The sequence below is a fragment of the Dendropsophus ebraccatus genome, chromosome 1 (genome assembly GCF_027789765.1).
Source record: "Dendropsophus ebraccatus isolate aDenEbr1 chromosome 1, aDenEbr1.pat, whole genome shotgun sequence".
NCBI lineage: Eukaryota > Metazoa > Chordata > Amphibia > Anura > Hylidae > Dendropsophus > Dendropsophus ebraccatus.
This window is the reverse complement of record NC_091454.1, coordinates 85981487-86001253: the sequence shown is the minus strand read 5'-3', so window position 1 is coordinate 86001253 and position 19767 is coordinate 85981487. Positions and strand designations below refer to the sequence as shown.

At 47.4% G+C, this 19767-nt stretch overlaps 1 protein-coding gene across 2 annotated transcripts; it reads left to right on the top strand.

Moving 5' to 3' along the window:
- The first annotated feature begins 979 nt into the window (after positions 1-979).
- On the top strand, positions 980-19464 carry MRPL42 (mitochondrial ribosomal protein L42). 2 transcript variants are annotated; one of them, XM_069955771.1, is made up of 5 exons: positions 980-1064; positions 10837-10894; positions 12034-12118; positions 14538-14695; positions 19341-19464. In XM_069955771.1, the coding sequence occupies exons 1-5, from the start codon at positions 1019-1021 to the stop codon at positions 19384-19386; spliced, it is 393 nt and encodes a 130-aa protein (XP_069811872.1). In that variant the 5' UTR covers positions 980-1018; the 3' UTR covers positions 19387-19464. The 2 variants fall into 2 exon arrangements, with proteins under 2 accessions (XP_069811872.1, XP_069811867.1); XM_069955766.1 differs by lacking the exon at positions 980-1064 and adding an exon at positions 1596-1747.
- Positions 19465-19767: the final 303 nt, after the last annotated feature.

Sequence of the window (19767 nt, the reverse complement as noted above, 5' to 3'; positions counted from 1 at the left end):
ACCACTTTGGGCCATGCTGGACTCTTTTGGGGCATCCCTGTCTGTGTATTATTAGGCCACATTCACACACTGTATTTTAGAAATAAACAACGGCCATGGTTGCAATATGCAGCCATGGTCGTTGTTTTTTGACAGCTTTCGATAACATTACAGTGTATGTATACACTATGGCCGTTGTTCTCTGCAGCGGCACAAAATAATTGACAGGTCTATTTTGTACGGCCGCAATTCAGTGAACAGCAGCCATAGAAAATAGGCCGGGCTCACAGTGTAAAGTACGGCTCCCGGCCATACTTTACATTGTCATCTATGGCTAATAAGAGTGTGGGCACATCCGAATGTTCCCGCATTCCAATTAAAATCAAGTAATGTTCATCCAGCCAATACTGCAGTATCAACCGGGTGAACATGTCAGACATTGGCCGTTGTTGGACAAGGCCGTGCCAAACAACGTCTGATGTCTTCACTCCTTAGAGATACATTGCCCAAAGTCCTTTTTTTTTTTTGTTTAAAAATCAAAAATTTGTGTTTTTACTTTGATGGCCATTTTTCTGCCAACCACTGGGTACTTTTGGACATTTTTAAAGGGAGTCTGTAAGCACTTTTTTGGCTTCTGATGTGCTGACATTGTGAGAAAGGTGCGTGTGTTACCTTTATTTTTCTGGTAGCTGTTGTACTTTCTCCACAATCTGTTCTGTAACTTACGGCACAAGTGCCAAAGAGGAGTCATGGTGCCGCACTTCGTCCCGCCTCCCAACTACCTCCTCCTCCCAGCTTCACCTGAATATTCATTGGGGGCTGGCTGCAGCCTTCCTGGCGACGTCATCTGGCGCATGTGCCGTAGAGCATCAAAGCGCTGAGAGTCGGAGCCTATGCCCTCAGTTGATGCGCACAGTGCGCCTGTGCCGCTCTGATGCTCTACGGTGCATGCGCGATTTGTTCGTCAGGAGCGCGCACACCGCACAGAGCGAGGGCGCATGCGCGAACTGACAAGCGCACAAAGGGCCTTTGCCATCAGATGACGTCGCCAGGAAGGCTGCAGCCAGCCCCCAATGAATATTCAGGTGAAGCTGGGAGGAGGTAGTTGGGAGGCGGGACGAAGTACGGCACCATGACTCCTCTTTGGCCCTTGTGCCGCAAGTTACAGAACAGATTGTGGAAAAAGTACAACAGCTACCACAAAAATAAAGCTAACACACACACACACACACACACACACACACACACACACACACACACATACTCACACACTCACACACCTTCCTCACAATGTCAGCACCTCAGAGGCCAAAAAAGTGCTGACAGCCCCATTTTCCTCAGGGCACCTCACCTACGGATAACTTCTGATTATTATACATTTTCTGTAAGAAAAATGGCTAAAAATTAAAAAATACAAATCCTGTGAAAAGAAATTGCTTAAAAAGAAACCAACAATCGCAGCCTCTGTACATTACTATGAGAACTAATACACACTGTCCGTGCTTTCCAGAAGACGGTGTAGGGCGGCACACTCCCCTGGTCTGCGGATATGTGACAGGAGGAGAGACCCCCGGCTGTATAACCCTGTAATAGCTCCATCACCCGGATGTGCCGGCTGTCCTCACACGTCTTCCGGCTGTCCCGCCCCCAGACACCATGGCGGCCTCGCTGCTGAGTCGGTGCCGCGTTGCTCTTGTTAGCTGCCGGGCTCTGCGCTGCTCCATCCAGGGCGCCATTACTCGCAAGAGCAGCACAGGGCAAGTGGGAGGTAAGAAGGCAGGAGGCGCCGTATTGTGCCGGTGACCTTTCTGTGTGACCTCAGTCCTAGAGCTGTGCTCCTATACTGCAGCATGGAGGCTACAGGGGCACAGTGTACCGACCCCTCAGCTGTGCTCCTATACTGCAGCATGGAGGCTACAGGGGCACAGTGTACCGACCCCTCAGCTGTGCTCCTATACTGCAGCATGGAGGCTACAGTGTACCGATCCCTCAGCTGTGCTCCTATACTGCAGCATGGAGGCTACAGGGGCACAGTGTACCGACCCCTCAGCTGTGCTCCTATACTGCAGCATGGAGGCTACAGGGGCACAGTGTACCGACCCCTCAGCTGTGCTCCTATACTGCAGCATGGAGGCTACAGGGGCACAGTGTACCGACCCCTCAGCTGTGCTCCTATACTGCAGCATGGAGGCTACAGTGTACCGACCCCTCAGCTGTGCTCCTATACTGCAATATGGAGGCTACAGTGTACCGATCCCTCAGCTGTGCTCCTATACTGCAGCATGGAGGCTACAGGGGCACAGCGTACCGACCCCTCAGCTGTGCTCCTATACTGCAGCATGGAGGCTACAGGGGCACAGTGTACCGACCCCTCAGCTGTGCTCCTATACTGCAGCATGGAGGCTACAGGGGCACAGTGTACCGACCCCTCAGCTGTGCTCCTATACTGCAGCGTGGAGGCTACAGGGGCACAGTGTACCGACCCCTCAGCTGTGCTCCTATACTGCAGCGTGGAGGCTACAGGGGCACAGTGTACCGACCCCTCAGCTGTGCTCCTATACTGCAGCGTGGAGGCTACAGGGGCACAGTGTACCGACCCCTCAGCTGTGCTCCTATACTGCAGCATGGAGGCTACAGGGGCACTGTGTACCGACCCTCAGCTGTGCTCCTATACTGCAGCATGGAGGCTACAGTGTACCGACCCCTCAGCTGTGCTCCTATACTGCAATATGGAGGCTACAGTGTACCGATCCCTCAGCTGTGCTCCTATACTGCAGCATGGAGGCTACAGGGGCACAGCGTACCGACCCCTCAGCTGTGCTCCTATACTGCAGCATGGAGGCTACAGGGGCACAGCGTACCGACCCCTCAGCTGTGCTCCTATACTGCAGCATGGAGGCTACAGGGGCACAGCGTACCGACCCCTCAGCTGTGCTCCTATACTGCAGCATGGAGGCTACAGGGGCACAGTGTACCGACCCCTCAGCTGTGCTCCTATACTGCAGCGTGGAGGCTACAGGGGCACAGTGTACCGACCCCTCAGCTGTGCTCCTATACTGCAGCGTGGAGGCTACAGGGGCACAGTGTACCGACCCCTCAGCTGTGCTCCTATACTGCAGCGTGGAGGCTACAGGGGCACAGTGTACCGACCCCTCAGCTGTGCTCCTATACTGCAGCATGGAGGCTACAGGGGCACAGTGTACCGACCCCTCAGCTGTGCTCCTATACTGCAGCATGGAGGCTACAGTGTACCGACCCCTCAGCTGTGCTCCTATACTGCAATATGGAGGCTACAGTGTACCGATCCCTCAGCTGTGCTCCTATACTGCAGCATGGAGGCTACAGGGGCACAGCGTACCGACCCCTCAGCTGTGCTCCTATACTGCAGCGTGGAGGCTACAGGGGCACAGTGTACCGACCCCTCAGCTGTGCTCCTATACTGCAGCGTGGAGGCTACAGGGGCACAGTGTACCGACCCCTCAGCTGTGCTCCTATACTGCAGCGTGGAGGCTACAGGGGCACAGTGTACCGACCCCTCAGCTGTGCTCCTATACTGCAGCGTGGAGGCTACAGGGGCACAGTGTACCGACCCCTCAGCTGTGCTCCTATACTGCAGCGTGGAGGCTACAGGGGCACAGTGTACCGACCCCTCAGCTGTGCTCCTATACTGCAGCATGGAGGCTACAGGGGCACAGTGTACCGACCCCTCAGCTGTGCTCCTATACTGCAGCATGGAGGCTACAGGGGCACAGTGTACCGACCCCTCAGCTGTGCTCCTATACTGCAGCATGGAGGCTACAGTGTACCGACCCCTCAGCTGTGCTCCTATACTGCAATATGGAGGCTACAGTGTACCGATCCCTCAGCTGTGCTCCTATACTGCAGCATGGAGGCTACAGGGGCACAGCGTACCGACCCCTCAGCTGTGCTCCTATACTGCAGCTTGGAGGCTACAGGGGCACAGTGTACCGACCCCTCAGCTGTGCTCCTATACTGCAGCATGGAGGCTACAGGGGCACAGTGTACCGACCCCTCAGCTGTGCTCCTATACTGCAGCGTGGAGGCTACAGGGGCACAGTGTACCGACCCCTCAGCTGTGCTCCTATACTGCAGCGTGGAGGCTACAGGGGCACAGTGTACCGACCCCTCAGCTGTGCTCCTATACTGCAGCGTGGAGGCTACAGGGGCACAGTGTACCGACCCCTCAGCTGTGCTCCTATACTGCAGCATGGAGGCTACAGGGGCACTGTGTACCGACCCCTCAGCTGTGCTCCTATACTGCAGCATGGAGGCTACAGTGTACCGACCCCTCAGCTGTGCTCCTATACTGCAATATGGAGGCTACAGTGTACCGATCCCTCAGCTGTGCTCCTATACTGCAGCATGGAGGCTACAGGGGCACAGCGTACCGACCCCTCAGCTGTGCTCCTATACTGCAGCATGGAGGCTACAGGGGCACAGCGTACCGACCCCTCAGCTGTGCTCCTATACTGCAGCATGGAGGCTACAGGGGCACAGCGTACCGACCCCTCAGCTGTGCTCCTATACTGCAGCATGGAGGCTACAGGGGCACAGTGTACCGACCCCTCAGCTGTGCTCCTATACTGCAGCGTGGAGGCTACAGGGGCACAGTGTACCGACCCCTCAGCTGTGCTCCTATACTGCAGCGTGGAGGCTACAGGGGCACAGTGTACCGACCCCTCAGCTGTGCTCCTATACTGCAGCGTGGAGGCTACAGGGGCACCGTGTACCGACCCCTCAGCTGTGCTCCTATACTGCAGCATGGAGGCTACAGGGGCACAGTGTACCGACCCCTCAGCTGTGCTCCTATACTGCAGCATGGAGGCTACAGTGTACCGACCCCTCAGCTGTGCTCCTATACTGCAATATGGAGGCTACAGTGTACCGATCCCTCAGCTGTGCTCCTATACTGCAGCATGGAGGCTACAGGGGCACAGCGTACCGACCCCTCAGCTGTGCTCCTATACTGCAGCGTGGAGGCTACAGGGGCACAGTGTACCGACCCCTCAGCTGTGCTCCTATACTGCAGCGTGGAGGCTACAGGGGCACAGTGTACCGACCCCTCAGCTGTGCTCCTATACTGCAGCGTGGAGGCTACAGGGGCACAGTGTACCGACCCCTCAGCTGTGCTCCTATACTGCAGCGTGGAGGCTACAGGGGCACAGTGTACCGACCCCTCAGCTGTGCTCCTATACTGCAGCGTGGAGGCTACAGGGGCACAGTGTACCGACCCCTCAGCTGTGCTCCTATACTGCAGCATGGAGGCTACAGGGGCACAGTGTACCGACCCCTCAGCTGTGCTCCTATACTGCAGCATGGAGGCTACAGGGGCACAGTGTACCGACCCCTCAGCTGTGCTCCTATACTGCAGCATGGAGGCTACAGTGTACCGACCCCTCAGCTGTGCTCCTATACTGCAATATGGAGGCTACAGTGTACCGATCCCTCAGCTGTGCTCCTATACTGCAGCATGGAGGCTACAGGGGCACAGCGTACCGACCCCTCAGCTGTGCTCCTATACTGCAGCATGGAGGCTACAGGGGCACAGTGTACCGACCCCTCAGCTGTGCTCCTATACTGCAGCATGGAGGCTACAGGGGCACAGTGTACCGACCCCTCAGCTGTGCTCCTATACTGCAGCGTGGAGGCTACAGGGGCACAGTGTACCGACCCCTCAGCTGTGCTCCTATACTGCAGCGTGGAGGCTACAGGGGCACAGTGTACCGTCCCCTCAGCTGTGCTCCTATACTGCAGCGTGGAGGCTACAGGGGCACAGTGTACCGACCCCTCAGCTGTGCTCCTATACTGCAGCATGGAGGCTACAGTGTACCGACCCCTTAGCTGTGCTCCTATACTGCAGCATGGAGGCTACAGTGTACCGACCCCTCAGCTGTGCTGCTATACTGCAGCATGGAGGCTACAGTGTACCGACCCCTCAGCTGTGCTCCTATACTGCAGCATGGAGGCTACAAAGGCACAGCGTACCGACCCCTCAGCTGTGCTCCTATACTGCAGCATGGAGGCTACAGGGGCACAGTGTACCGACCCCTCAGCTGTGCTCCTATACTGCAGCATGGAGGCTACAGTGTACCGACCCCTCAGCTGTGCTCCTATACTGCAGCATGGAGGCTACAGGGGCACAATGTACCGACCCCTCAGCTGTGCTCCTATACTGCAGCATGGAGGCTACAGGGGCACAGTGTACCGACCCCTCAGCTGTGCTCCTATACTGCAGCATGGAGGCTACAGGGGCACAGTGTACCGACCCCTCAGCTGTGCTCCTATACTGCAGCGTGGAGGCTACAGGGGCACAGTGTACCGACCCCTCAGCTGTGCTCCTATACTGCAGCGTGGAGGCTACAGGGGCACAGTGTACCGACCCCTCAGCTGTGCTCCTATACTGCAGCGTGGAGGCTACAGGGGCACAGTGTACCGACCCCTCAGCTGTGCTCCTATACTGCAGCATGGAGGCTACAGTGTACCGACCCCTTAGCTGTGCTCCTATACTGCAGCATGGAGGCTACAGTGTACCGACCCCTCAGCTGTGCTGCTATACTGCAGCATGGAGGCTACAGTGTACCGACCCCTCAGCTGTGCTCCTATACTGCAGCATGGAGGCTACAGGGGCACAGTGTACCGACCCCTCAGCTGTGCTCCTATACTGCAGCATGGAGGCTACAGTGTACCGACCCCTCAGCTGTGCTCCTATACTGCAGCATGGAGGCTACAGGGGCACAGTGTACCGACCCCTCAGCTGTGCTCCTATACTGCAGCATGGAGGCTACAAAGGCACAGCGTACCGACCCCTCAGCTGTGCTCCTATACTGCAGCATGGAGGCTACAGGGGCACAGTGTACCGACCCCTCAGCTGTGCTCCTATACTGCAGCATGGAGGCTACAGTGTACCGACCCCTCAGCTGTGCTCCTATACTGCAGCATGGAGGCTACAGGGGCACAATGTACCGACCCCTCAGCTGTGCTCCTATACTGCAGCATGGAGGCTACAGGGGCACAGTGTACCGACCCCTCAGCTGTGCTCCTATACTGCAGCATGGAGGCTACAGGGGCACAGTGTACCGACCCCTCAGCTGTGCTCCTATACTGCCGTATAGGCTGGAGGCTACACATATAATTCAGAGGCACAGTGTACTGACCTCTCAGCTGTGTGAAATATACAGTTCACAGTTTAGTGTATATCTTGGGGCATTGTCAGACTGGGGTACCTTGTGCCCACCAGGGAATTTAATTCTGGGCCCACCTTACATACACCAGATATAACCAGCGTCAAACCTTTCACATTACTATAGAGACTTTGCACAGAGCTGTGTGTGTGACCAGTGTTGCTAACTCACTGCTAGTAACTTGCAACTCAATTTTCTTGAAAATAGAAGTGTCATGAAACTAACAAACCTCAGGCAGGCAGGGGTGTGTCATAACATAATAAGGAAAGTATACTTACCTGTCCCCGTGCCCTCGCTTCTTTAGGGTAGCTTCACACGTAACGGAGCCGCAGCGGATTTCACGCTGCGAATTTGCTGAGAAATCCGCTGCGGATACAGTGCCAGTTGTTTTCTATGAGAATACATACTCACAGCGGGATTGACATATGCCGGGGCATACATTACCTGCTCCACGCTTTGGTTTGCTTCAGGGGTTTCCAGCATCTGTACCCAGTGGCTGCGGCGGGGAAGCGCACTGATTAGCTGAGCAAGTAGAGCAGATGCCGGGAAACAACGAAGCAAACCGGAGTGCGGAGCAGGTATATATGATGTATATTCATGGTGGTGTCCATGTTGCTATGATTGGTGTGACCCTGTCACTTGAGAAAAACTTTTGACAAACCTTGCAGATGTAGGTATAAACCTTGTGATACAAGTTACACCAAATAACGTAAAATAAAGACACAACACATTATAATCAGGTGTCAAAGGGTCCCAATTTTATTTAAAGTTACATGACACTGAAAATGGCAGACCCCCGACTCACGAAGAGTCACCCTCCAGCACTCAGGCAAGGAAAAACCTCCTGTGGAGGAAACCTCGAGGGAGCCTTGGCTGGAGAGTTGCCCCTCCCCTGGGCTTAGAGGGTAATACCATACTATAAATATAATAAACAGCATGTGAGCAAAATCTGGCAGCAGTATCTGTCACCTTCTTGATGGCTAGGCAGATGTATCTCTTCTCCCTCACAGTTCCAGGTCGACTTCTCTAGAAGGTGGAGACTCGATGAAGGGGTAGTCTAAAGCAGACCACCCCTGTTCTCCTGCTAGAACCTCCAAATTACATCAAGGGTAGGGGGCAGTAAAGTAGTCAAGCTCAAGGTCCTCTGGCGCATCCAAGATGGCACTGATCAGGGGGCGGTGCATTGCTTTATGGTACCTTCTTTATGACATAAGCGCTTGTCATCACAGTGCACGGTTGCCATGGTTACTGCGGGTAAACATCTGAAGCATTAACCCATTAATGACTGGTGATGTACTTTACTGCAGAGGTCACTAAACACACTTGTGACACACTTGCCCATAGCAACCAATCAAGGCTCAGCTTTAATTTTTTAAGAGCTTGTTAAGATATGAAAGGTGAGCTGTGATTGGTTGCTATAGGTGAATCAGTAATAAAGCTGCTCAATTGCTGTGAAGCTGATGATGATGATGACTGAAAACGCATGACATCAAGCTTCCCCATAATGCTTTGCAGTCAGCCCTTCCTCCATACCTTCAAACTTTTTGGATGGGGAAAAAAAAAAAGAAGAAGAAAAAAAGCAGGCGCTGGCGCCTCATGTGATACCTCAATACACCAAGGATAAGGATTATGTGAGAAGGTGCTCACCTGGATGCCACTTGGGCTTTGTGCATATCACCCCTCAACAGGGTACAAATCCGAATCCAGGGTCTTGTTTGGTGACAGTCCACTGTATAGGGGCCTACTACCTCTAGGCACTGCTGAGCTGACTGTACCAAAAACATAGGATGCTCCCAAAATAATGGGGCCTGTGGAAACAATAAGTGAATAAAATAAATATTTGTGCTATACTAAAGGAACTTTTTTTATTATATTTAATTCATTTATTTAAGCTTTTGGCCACTTCTCTGTGTGGACAGCGCTGACCTAGAGTACCTCAATTTCTTTTTTTTTTTATTCACTTAACTTTTTGGAGGGACACTTGTGGTTTACAGACATTTCTATACACTACAATTCCCAGCATTTCCGGTCACTCAGTTTAGAATCCACTGGTATACGGATATATACGGCAGATTTGTTAACATGAAGGAGACTGCTGACAATCTGATTTAATTTTATATTGAAAGGGCTTCCAAAGCTGTTGAAATTAATAGACAAGGAGGCTATCCATACCTGGATATTTATGATGCCATTAGGCTAGAAAACTCCCAAGTCTCTCAATAAGTTCACCAATCAAAATGCATGTTAAAAACCCAACAGATATACGCATTGTGTGAACACAGCCTTATCACAGAAAAAGATCCACTTTTGTCTATAGGGTAGTTCTTTCTTAATTATATCCAATAGCCACCGGCCTCCTGCAGCTCCTCCAGCTGCAACGTCGCCTAAGCTGATGGATCGCCCGCTCAGCCAATCACTGACTGGGGATGGACACCGCTGCAGTCATTGACTGGCTGAGCAGGCAGTGCATCAGCCAAGTATGTGACATTCCAGCTAAAGGAGCTGGAGCTGTGACATACACAAAACATAAAAATGACTGAAAATGACTTCTAGCGGCTGCAGGGGCACAGGGACTGGCGAGTATTTTTTTTTTCCGCATCCCTTTGCCTGCCCGTCATTTGTTTGTTTCACAAGACTTCTCCTTTAAAGGGAATCTGTCTGGCATATTACATATACACATAGATAATACACACACACACGCACCATACCCGCAGACTCCCACAACATACATACATGTCCACACACCCATTTTTCCCTGTGGTAGAGGAAAGCACCAGGTACAGCTCACATGCTGTCAGATTTTCAGCTTCAAGGCCACACTGTGCAGGCTGCAGCCCCTCTCCCTCCTCTCCTCCTTTGTCCCGACACCAGCCAGCTGCAGCACATAGAGCAGATATAGGCAGCCTGAGAGTAGGTGGCGGCGGAGGGTCCCAGGGGAGAGGAGAGGAGCTGCCCTAAATCTGCACACTACATGCTGCTGCTTGTCACCCTAGTCACTCCCTGCCTCTATATAATATGATGAAACCCCAGGTTACTAGATAGAGGCAGTAAGTAATAATAACATAATAATATATTTGTATAGTGCCAACAGATGAAAGGCAAGTGCAGCAGTGTTGGGAGATTATATGTCATCCTGCAGTAGAGATGATCGAACAGCGCTAATTTTCAGATTCATTCAAACTCGAACCATCGCCATTTGACTCCCGCTTCCTTCCTGTTCCATGGGGAAGGTGGAGACAGCTCGAGTACTGCCTGGAAAACAGGGATACAGCCTAGGTAAAAGGCTATATTCCTGTTTTCCAGTCGGTACTCAGGCTGTCTCCACCTTCCCCACGGAATGGGAAGGCAGCGGGAGTCAAATACTGATGGTTCGAGTTCGAATGAACCTGAAAATTTGTGCTGTTTGATCATCTCTATCCTGGAGCTGCCTCCTGTTTAGGGAACCACCAAAGGGTAGGGCCCACCGGGGGATTCCCCTGCTCCCCTGTGGGCCAGTCCAAGCCTGTCTTGGGGTATATTTCATGATCACTGTGTGCAGCAGCCTCTGCACAGAGAGCGGTGATCATCGGTCAGCAGATATATCCAGCAATATAATATGTTTTATGATGGTGTATTCATAGGATTTAATCTGACCTAATGAATTTCTCTTTCACAGACCTTTGCCCACCGTGTGGAGAATCTTCCTATTCAGCACTACCTGATGATTACAATTGGTATGTAATTTGAATCTATTGATTGCCGTTTATTGTGACAAAATGTGAGCTTTCAGTTATTGGCCACAGTATAAGGGTGCAGTCACACACTCTGTGAAACAGCATCTTCCCGCTACTGTACTGACACAGCCGCATAGCTGTGTCTGTACAGTAGTAGAAAGATTTTGACGCTCCTGGCATCAGAACAATGCATGATGCTGTAAGATTCTGATTCGGTGCTGCAGCCTCACGGTCCGTAATTCATTGTGTGTGAATGCAGCCTAAGGGTACTATTAGATGGAATGATAATCGTCCCGATTCGGCCGATTATCGCTCCATGTAATAAATACAACGAGCAGCCGATGACAACGATCATCGGCTGATCGTTGATATAGGTTTGGACCTATTTTCGTCGGGCGCCGACCGCGCACAGCCACGTGTAATAGCGGTGCGTGGCCGGCAACTGACGATATACATTACTTATCCAGCGTGCGGGACCCGTGGAGAAGACCGCAGCAGCAGCCCTGGAACGTGGATAGGTAATGTATATAGTTAAGCAAGGGCTGCAAGGACATCGGTAATGATGTCCCTGCAGCCCTTGTTTAACGATTATCGGGCTGTGTAATAGGTCCAGTAAACGAGTGACAATCTAGCAAATCGCTGCTCGTTTACAGGTATTATCGGGCCCCTATCGGCCCGTGTAATACCACCCTCAGGCTGTTTTCTCATCTGATGATCTAAACTGGCAGCGGTGCACATAATAAATAAAGCTTGCCTATAAGACTAGCCATACATGTAAGATTTCAAATTGCTGCACAGATTTTTCACTTGGAAGGCTGACCAGACGCCAAATGTTGCTAATTTTTGAGCGCTGATAATGTTTACTACAGTCCGATGGTGCCATAAGCTGTCAGCGTGGGGCTTCGGGGTGGCCTCAGCTTACCTGACCAGCTGATTGAAAACACTCAATAGTACCACTGTGACTGTTCAGGACAAGAGTAATGTATGTAGTAGGCATTTTAGACAGTTACCCATCCTTGTGACATAGCCTTCAAATTAATCCTGAAGCCTAACCGGTTCCTAATGATAAATATCTTAATTTCTTCCTGTTTTCCCCTGTTTTTTTCCCTACATCTCCCACCTCTGCAATCCATGTTTAGCAAAATAAGGCTGGCCCAGACATCAGATGGAAAAACCATTGTCTGCTTCCATCCAACAGTTGATATTCCATATGAACACACCAAGGTAATTATGTAATTATGTGGACTGTTAGACCATCAATAAAGCGAAGGCTAAATCTACAACACTTGCATGCAACTTATACAGTATTTTCCAATGTATTTAGCATAAAATGACATGGTATATCTGGATTAGATAATGCATTCTCACCGGTATTGTAAAATGCACAATGCATACAAAATATGAAATAAAATCTGACTGGTGTCATACAGTTTTTTTTTTGCCATTTAGTAAAGTGGCAAGGTCATTAAAAACAACTGCATATGTTGGCAGAGGCCTCAATATCAAACATATTTGTAATTCACTTTTAAAAAATGAAAATAAATAAATGAAGTGTGTAATTGAAAGTTGGCCACTAGGTGTCACTGTTTCTGCTCCTCTGCCTGTTGTCAATACATATTAGTTTATGACAATTGCAGGACTTGGGACAAAATACAGGAAGTGGGGGTGAAACACTTGCAGCTCTGTGCTGTCAATCAGCAGCAGACTATAGATTAGGTGCGCAGCTTTCATAGACCACTGAAAATGGAATTTTTGTTGTATTACGTTTTTCGTAGTTTCCACCTTGATGTCATGTCTATCTTGATGTGGTGTTTTACTGCAGTAGTGAAATTCATTTTAAGGCTGGGTTCACACTACGTATATTTCACTCAGTATTGTGGTCCTCATATTGCAACCAAAACCAGGAGTGGATTAAAAACACAGAAAGGATCTGTCCACACAATGGTGAAATTGAGTGGATTGCTGCCATATAACAGTACATAACGGCCATTATTTCAATACCAGCAAATATTTGCCATTAAATGACGGCCATCCACTCAATTACAACATTATGTGGACAGAGCCTTTCTGTGTTTTCAACCCACTCCTGGTTTTGGTTGCAATATGAGGACCACAATACTGACTGAAATATACGTAGTGTGAACCCAGCCTAAAATAACACCATTTATGTCACAAATTCTCAAAGTTTTTGGCAAAATCTCGCAGTCGCAGTAACATAACACTAATTCAGCAAAATTGGATTTTGAAAAATTGTGGCCAAAAATAGCACTATTTTACAGTGAATTACATAATTGCAGTTTAACCCCTTAAGGACCGGGCTAATTTTCGTTTTTACATTTTAGTTTTTCTTCCTTGTGTATATAAGGCCATAGCACTTGCGTTTTTACACCTATGGCCCACATGAGCCCTTTTTTTGTGTCACTAATTGTACTTTGCAATGACAGGCTGAATTTTTGCACACAATATGCTGCGAAACTAGAAAACAAATTATATGCCTGATGAAATTGAAAATAAAACGCAATTCTTTTTCTTTGGGGGGGGCTTCGTTTTTACGCCGTGTGTCCTATACATGTTATATATGTTCCTCAAGTTGGTACGATTAAAACGATATGCAACTTGTATAACTTTTATATTAATTGATGGCTCGTAAAAAAATAAAACCTGCCCAGTGGTGTGCTCAGGGAGTCTTAGTGACGGAACTGATTATTTAAGTTCCCTGTAACAGTACAAGATCAGGCCGCGCAGACAGTACTGCCGGATGATGTTCACTGCCGCTGAATTTGGATGCGGGCGCATCAGCGTGCGCCCCCATCCGAATTCCCCGCTGCACGCTCCATTGTGTGCACTGACAGAAAACTGACATGTTAGTTTTTTGCAGGGCCGCTAGGGATCCCGGCCAGAGAGTGTACTATATTTTATAAATGTCATTAACCATAACAAACCCTATATAAAATGGATATCACTGTAATCATACCAACCTGACAAATATAGCATGGCATATGTAACGGCGTTAAAAAAAATTTTTTTAAAACAGATGCTAAATTGTGTTTTTTATTCATACCACCTCATAAAAAATAAAATAAAAAATGATCAGGGTGTCCCCCAGAAAGATACCGATGAAAACATCAACTTGTATTGTAAAAATATCTTTTCACTTCAAGGTCTCTGTGACTTAATATAATGGTTAAAAAAAGGCCCCAAAATTCACCAGTTCTCTGTCATGTCTGAGGCCTGTGGTCAGGTGGCGCACTGCAGCCACATACGTTTTTCGGAAACATTGGAACACGCAGAATAAATAGTGAGTTGCATTTCTCAGTTAGTATTTTCTGTGTTAGGGATGTGCATACTGAAGAAGCAGAATCCTCTCAAAATTCATCCTGTAAAATATGAACAGAGCAATGTCTGACTGTGTTCAATGGGATTTCCGCTCTGTTCACACAACAGAATTTTCAAGCAGAAAATAATCCACTGTAGAGCCACCCATCTCTGTCTTGATTTGCTGATACAAGGCATCACAAATTAGTTAACTGTAACAAATTTGCATCTGTGTTAATGGTAAAAGGTATTTTTGGGATAGAGAGTGCAGAAACAGCATTTTTGGAAACTAAAATCTCATCAGCTATGTGGTAATTTTTCTGTCCAGCCTATTCCTAGACTTGATCCATTACATAACCAGGAAGAATCACATGAGCAGGTTCTAAAAGCCAGACTGTACCAAACAGAAGGGAAAAAGTCACCAACCATGGAAGAGCTGAGCAATATGTTCTACACCACCAAGCACCGATGGTATCCTGTTGGACAGTAAGTGAAAAACAATGTTACCTTACTACGCATGACTGTAGATAACTGTAGATATTTGTATAGTGCAAAATATATAGTGGTAAATACCCTATTGTGTTTCACTCATGAAATATTGGTTATTTCTGTACTCATACTAAGGCTGCCCACAGGATAGCCCATCAGTCACTAATCAGCCAGGTGCCAACACCAGGCACCCACATAGATTAGCTGATCAGTAGTGCAGTACACAGTTTACATGAGGCTTTTCCATTTGGGCTGGAGTGGCTTTGTTCCAGCACAGATAGCACCAGGTAGCATTCCAGGTGCTGGGGAAAGCTAGATCCAGTCCTGGGAAACTTTTCCCAGTTTCCCAGGACTGGATCCAGCTTTCTCTATCGCTTTTCATTAACAGAAGTATATTAAAAAAAAATGGAAACAGCACACCAATCATAATAATATACATTATTAATCATACAAATAATTTTTGACACAATTGTCATCTAAAAACTCAAACACAGTGGGACCGTAATGGTATACGTCTCAGGACATACATCCTGATCACAAAATGATCTCCCGAAAAAAATATAAAATATAACTTTTAATAAAAACCTTAAAATAAAACAAACACCCCCACCAAAACTTTTAAGGCTTCCACAGCCATATCACAGACAAGTGAGTATATACAATAATCCAGATTGTGTTAAATAACTCTGGCACCAACTCGGTCATACATTGAGCGCGTAACACAGGTATACTAACTGTCCAAACAAATGTTCAGCAAGGGGATACTGCAGGACATCTATTCTTGTCCACACACATGAGGGAGCAGACCCTGTCGGTCCCTAACGTGGTGCACCACTCTATCCCTGCTCGCTCAGGGAGTAGCGGGGTGATCGTCCTAATAAGGACGGCCCCTGCCCTGTTCTACCCTTGTCGTCTTCACCCTACGCTTACCCTACCTCAGCTCCCGACACGTGTTTCGTGGATACTCATCAGGGGAGCCACATCAGGTGGATACAGCTATAATAGGGTACATAGCAAATTAAGACATTAACACAGAAAGAGAGTCCTGACAGTGGTCAGAGACTCTAGACTCACGTGGCCCAGTGGCCAGGGTTGCATGTGGCAACAGCGTATGGCTCAAGCCCGTTCGTCGCATGGCGGGGATCTAAATAACACAGGAGCTGCACGCCCGCAGCGTGTCTACCCCAACTTTCGGTATCATGGAACGCAGCGTGCGTTCCACTGACGTCTATTCTTGGGGACCTGCTCAGTGCCTTCGCTCCTGTAGTATCCAGGCAACGGTACATAGGTTACCAGCGTGACAGCAATCACGGGAGTTAAATGACTGGTACAAACATTACAAATAATAAAATTAATACAAAGTCTCGGAAACTGCGAACATCTCTTGAAAAGCCCATAGTGTATGGGAGATATCCATTGGGAAAAGATTAGATTCGGAAAAGGAAAGGAGAAAGGGGGTGGGGTGAGGGGAGAGGAGGGAGCTTACAAGCCAGAGTATAGGCAGATAAGGACTTGTATGTTACGCAAAGTTCTAATAACAATTGGCACACATATACATCAGGCATAAGGACAAAATTGACCTAATGTCATAACATCTCAGATACGTGCCTATGTATTACTCCCTTATGATAGGCTGATTACAAAAAACAAGCATATGTCAGCTGTTCATTCAGACCCTTGGGAGAGACTGTCTGCATACGGATTATACACTCCGTTTCTCGTTGCAGAATCAGTCTGGTCCAATGGCCGCCACGTATAGGGCCAGCTCCAGTCCCTGAAATTTTAGACAGGCTGTATTTCCATTATGGGCTGTGTTAACGTGTCTGGTTATCGGTTTATCTGCCTGCGCATTAACAGTTCTGCAACTTATATAGTCACGAATTTCTTACAAAGAGAGGGCTGCAACACTTATATAGTCCAAATACAATATTTTATTAAATGATCACAAAAAATAGATAAAAGATGTCACAGAACAAAGTAAGAAATTCCTCACACAGGATTCAACATCACAGCCACATGATTGTATTTACAGGAGGGTATATGTGCAAGGCAGGCATCAGATCACAAACCGCAATAGGAACAAAAGTTTAAGAGACTACAATGTCTATTGTACTGCCCCTGGCTAAAGTGCTAACTACCACCTCTATATCGCCACAATCCAAAAGTGCAAGTGCCCGAGATATAACACATGTAAGAAAGGATTGAAGAGTAATAGCTGATGATATTACCTGTCACGCTGTGTTTAGATCACCCCCTTACTCTTTTCCTGTTATGTTGCTCCTGACAGTTTTGCTTACTTTCATACATAGACGAAAAGAATTTCCTAGTCCCCAGATTCCCAGTAAACGCGACGCTCTACACATTACCAAAGTTGCACAAGGGCACCCATCCATTAAAGGCTCTCCCTATTGTGTCGGGGATTAATAGCATCTCTCAGAACTCAGACATTGATAAGGTGTTGAGGAGTTTTGTGACAGGTCTGGCATCTTATACGCGTGATTCAATGGATCTATTGCGTAAAGCGGAGGATGTAACACTTGAGGAGGGGGTGTGGCTAGCGTTATGTATATAAAAGTTATGTTTTATATTTCTTTCGGGAAATCACTCTGTGATTTTATTAGTTTTTGAGGATATTCCTTGGTGGGTCTGTATTGATTTGACCACTTGTCTAGGACACACATCCTGTTTGAATAGACATCACCCACATCAATGATACAGTACTTGACTGCCTAAATAAATATAACTCTGTCACGTGCAAGTGCTCTATATATGCAACAGCAGAAAAAACGATCCAACCAATACAGAAAATATGCTTAGCAGATTCTTTTATTCCAAAAACAGATACCAACAGCTGCAGTGTCCTGTTATGTCTGAGTAAAAGCATCAACCATGTAGGGGTTAATACCCATGATGTTTCCTGTATGAATCATTCAGCAAGGATTAACCCTTATGTCACATGGCTTCAGATAAGTAACATCTAATAGTGGATTTAGACACACAGACTTATCTGACAGATTTTTGAAGCCAAAGCCTCTTCTCAAATCCATTCCTGGCTTTGGCTTTAAAAATCACACCATTAGGTTATTGATGGCTACATATGGCTTATGCACATATTGCTTTTACCCTTGCTTTTACCCTTGTTGTGGCCCTACAGGTTTGATATTAAGATGTTTATTACATATTCAATGTTACACATTGCGTGTGTGTGTATGTACAAATAAATAAATAAAAATTATACACACACGCACGCATGCACATCCCCCTGAGGAAGTTTCCATTGAAACGGATTGTGCGGGTCTCTACAGTTACGGACCATTTCTTCTCCTACCCCTTCTATATTGGGTGATAACGATACTCAGTCCTGCCTACTATATTGCACTTTAGTTATACATATATTTTATATATTTTTTTCTGCAAGTATTGTATCTCATTGAGGTGGGTCTATTAATACAGGATGCGGGCCCTGTATACGGGCCCTGTATACGATTAAAGTCCCAATGTGAGCTGATGTTTTTATTAGGTAGGGACACTTGCATCATAAATTGTTTGTGATCATTGTAACGTTGTGACAATTCAAATTTTGAGAGATACTGTATTTTCCTGCATATAAGACTACTTTTTAACCCAGAAAAATCTTCTAAAAAGTCAAGGGTCGTCTAAGGCTGGGTTCACACTGCGTTTTTGCAATTCATTTAACCTATACATTTTATGGAAAAAAAACGGATGCAATTGTGTCTCATCTGTTTGGATCCGTTTTTCCATTGACATCCATTATAAAAAAAAAGGGGGGGGGGGGGTTTGAAACAGATGCGTTTTTTTTAACAGACACTAAAGTAGTGATGACTACGTCTTTCTGTCCGTTAAAAGTAACCAATTAAAAACGGATTGCAAAAACAGCCTTATACGCCAGGTGTCGTCTTATGGGGGGGGGGGCTGCTGAAAAAGTTCAAAACTGGACTGGAGAATCCGCGGTCGCCACATACGGTGGGGGGAGCTAAAAAATGGCCGCATCCCCGCCGAATGCGGTGAGCGTATGGAGGGCAGACCAAGCTGCAGGCATCTGGGGTATAGAAAAAAGAGATATGGTAGAGTGGCGCTGTGCCCAGAAAGACAGACCCCTTTCACCCGTCTGGCCTGCCCTTCCTGTATCCTACTGGTATTACCATAACTCCTTCTCTGCTCTCAGATATCGCTGCTGTCTGATGGTTTTTATTGTTATGTTAGGTGAGGGGTAGTCTAATACAGCGAGAATATCCCAAACACTTTATTTTAACTGGAAAAGTTGGAGGTCGTCCTATACACCCAGTCGTTTATACGCCGGAAAATACGGTACTTTTATTTATAGTTCAATTATGGTTGCTTTATATGTCTGCACTGTGCAGCCAAGATATCTAGGTTGTGCATACCCAGTTTAATGTTAGCTATAGATAAATGTGCTGTGAGGACCAAAAGCTACTGCAAGACTATCAGACAGACGTGGAGTGCTAATTAGGAAAAAGTTTTACACAATATACACAATTCCACAGGTAATGTGCAATAATAGATTGCCCCCTTTGTTACTATGTAATATCTTATTTTAGTGAAATTTAGAGGATTATGTTTGTATTGTATAAATAAAGATATTTTAATGTCTAAATTTCAGATATCATAGAAGACGAATGAAGAAAGACCACCCTAAGGATCGTTAATCTTGATGTGACGTTTCCTGCATGGAATTTATACTTAAAGTGCAAACAACAATAAATATTTGTTAATTTTTTTCTCAATCTCCATGTTTAATATACCTCTGGATCCAAACCTGTCTTAAAATTGGAGGCCTTCCACAATGATGGTGGTAGGGCAGTTACACTGTCTATGCAACTAATGGCCTGTTCTAATGACAACACCAACTTCACTTCACAGGTGTAAATGGTAAATTTTACAGTTTTCCTACCTTATTTTATATCTTACATCATGGTACTTGTTCCAGTAAAAAAATTATCTTTTATCATCTGCGGATTGGGATAAGTGGGCGTAGCTTCACGAGCGAAGCACCACTTAGCCCTGCCCCCACCATCACTTAGCCTCAC

Excerpts from the sequence above, each read along its gene's own strand:
- MRPL42 (XM_069955766.1), top strand. The coding sequence starts at position 1,636 with ATGGCGGCCTCGCTGCTGAGTCGGTGCCGCGTTGCTCTTGTTAGCTGC. Across the intron at positions 10,895-12,033 it reads CTACCTGATGATTACAATTG|CAAAATAAGGCTGGCCCAGA; the intron begins GTATGTAATTTG and ends ATCCATGTTTAG. Across the intron at positions 14,696-19,340 it reads CGATGGTATCCTGTTGGACA|ATATCATAGAAGACGAATGA; the intron begins GTAAGTGAAAAA and ends TCTAAATTTCAG.